Below are 1,150 nucleotides of genomic sequence, written 5' to 3'. Positions count from 1 at the left end.
GAAGCGCTCGACATTCATCGTAGCATTTGGCAGCGGTGACAGCCAGTAGGCGCAGGGCTAATCGGAGTGGTTGTTCTACTACAGGTTGGTGCTGTTTCTCTGTCTGTTACAGACGCGTTTTATTATTTTTTTTATTATCTGTCACCGCTGCCAACTTGCTGTGTCATTTTGCTTATTGTATTTCTTTTTGCACATTTTGCACTTTCTACACTTGGTGATGTCACAGAAGGAACGGAATGCACGTTCTGAGCTGCGCTAATTACGTTCCGATATGAAACAAATGAAAGAGGGACTTGAATTCATGGAAAAGCAATTTGAAACAATGAAGCAACAGTTAATGGAAGGGCGCACCGAGAGAGAAAGCTTAAGGAAGGAAAATGACAGGCTGAAGGCTAAATGCAGTGAAAATGAGTCAATCATTGTAGAGCTGCAGAAGCGAGTTGTTCAGGGTGAGCAGTACTCTCGCAGGTCGAATGTGGAAATAAAAGGGCTCGTTGAGAAGAAGAATGAAAACATCATTGATCTTGTAGGCCAGATTGGTGGTGTCGTTGGCGAACCCATTTCTGCTGATGATATAGAAGTTTGCCACCGAGTACCGACTCGTGAGCAGGGCAAAACGAACGTTATTGTTCAGTTCAAAAGCAAGCAGAAGCGGGACCACGTGGTCGAGAAAGCCCGCAAGAGCCGTATTCGGAATCGTGACGTAGGAATCTCCAGCGAAGCCCAAATCTTCGTGAATGAGCATTTCTGTCCGACACTGAAGCGGCTGCTTGCACAGGCAATTGCAAGAAAACGGGAGAATCAGTGGCAGTTTGTGTGGACTAAGAATGGGAAGATTTTCGCGCGCAAGACACAGTCCAGTCAGGTGGTGCGCATTGAAACAGATTCTGACCTCGTCAAGATTGCGTAGGGTACTTATGCTTATAATCTGTGTTACGTTTTCTTGTACACGCGATGCTGAATCAAGAGTTTTGCCTGCCATGTGAACTTAAACTTCCGGCGCAGTCGCAGGGAATTTTCACTGCCATTCACCTCAATGTACGTTCCGCCGCCACCAAGCTCGATGAATTAAGCACATTCTTTAATGAATTCAACTTCATGTTCGATGTGATAATGTTGACTGAAACGTGGTATCACGAAGGAAGCGACA

The 1,150-nt window shown here is 45.7% G+C and overlaps 1 protein-coding gene across 1 annotated transcript; it reads left to right on the top strand.

Moving 5' to 3' along the window:
* Positions 1 to 322: 322 nt before the first annotated feature.
* LOC126543406 (uncharacterized) lies at positions 323 to 910 on the top strand. The gene has a single exon (XM_050190526.2). The coding sequence runs from the start codon at positions 323 to 325 to the stop codon at positions 908 to 910; it is 588 nt and encodes a 195-aa protein (XP_050046483.2).
* Positions 911 to 1,150: the final 240 nt, after the last annotated feature.

Source organism: Dermacentor andersoni, chromosome 7, assembly GCF_023375885.2.
Source record: "Dermacentor andersoni chromosome 7, qqDerAnde1_hic_scaffold, whole genome shotgun sequence".
NCBI classification, from domain to species: Eukaryota; Metazoa; Arthropoda; class Arachnida; order Ixodida; family Ixodidae; genus Dermacentor; species Dermacentor andersoni.
The sequence above is the reverse complement of the archived record's forward strand: the minus strand, read 5'-3'. Positions and strand labels throughout refer to the sequence as shown.

Coding starts and splice junctions, on each gene's coding strand:
- LOC126543406 (XM_050190526.2), top strand. CDS start 323: ATGAAGCAACAGTTAATGGAAGGGCGCACCGAGAGAGAAAGCTTAAGG.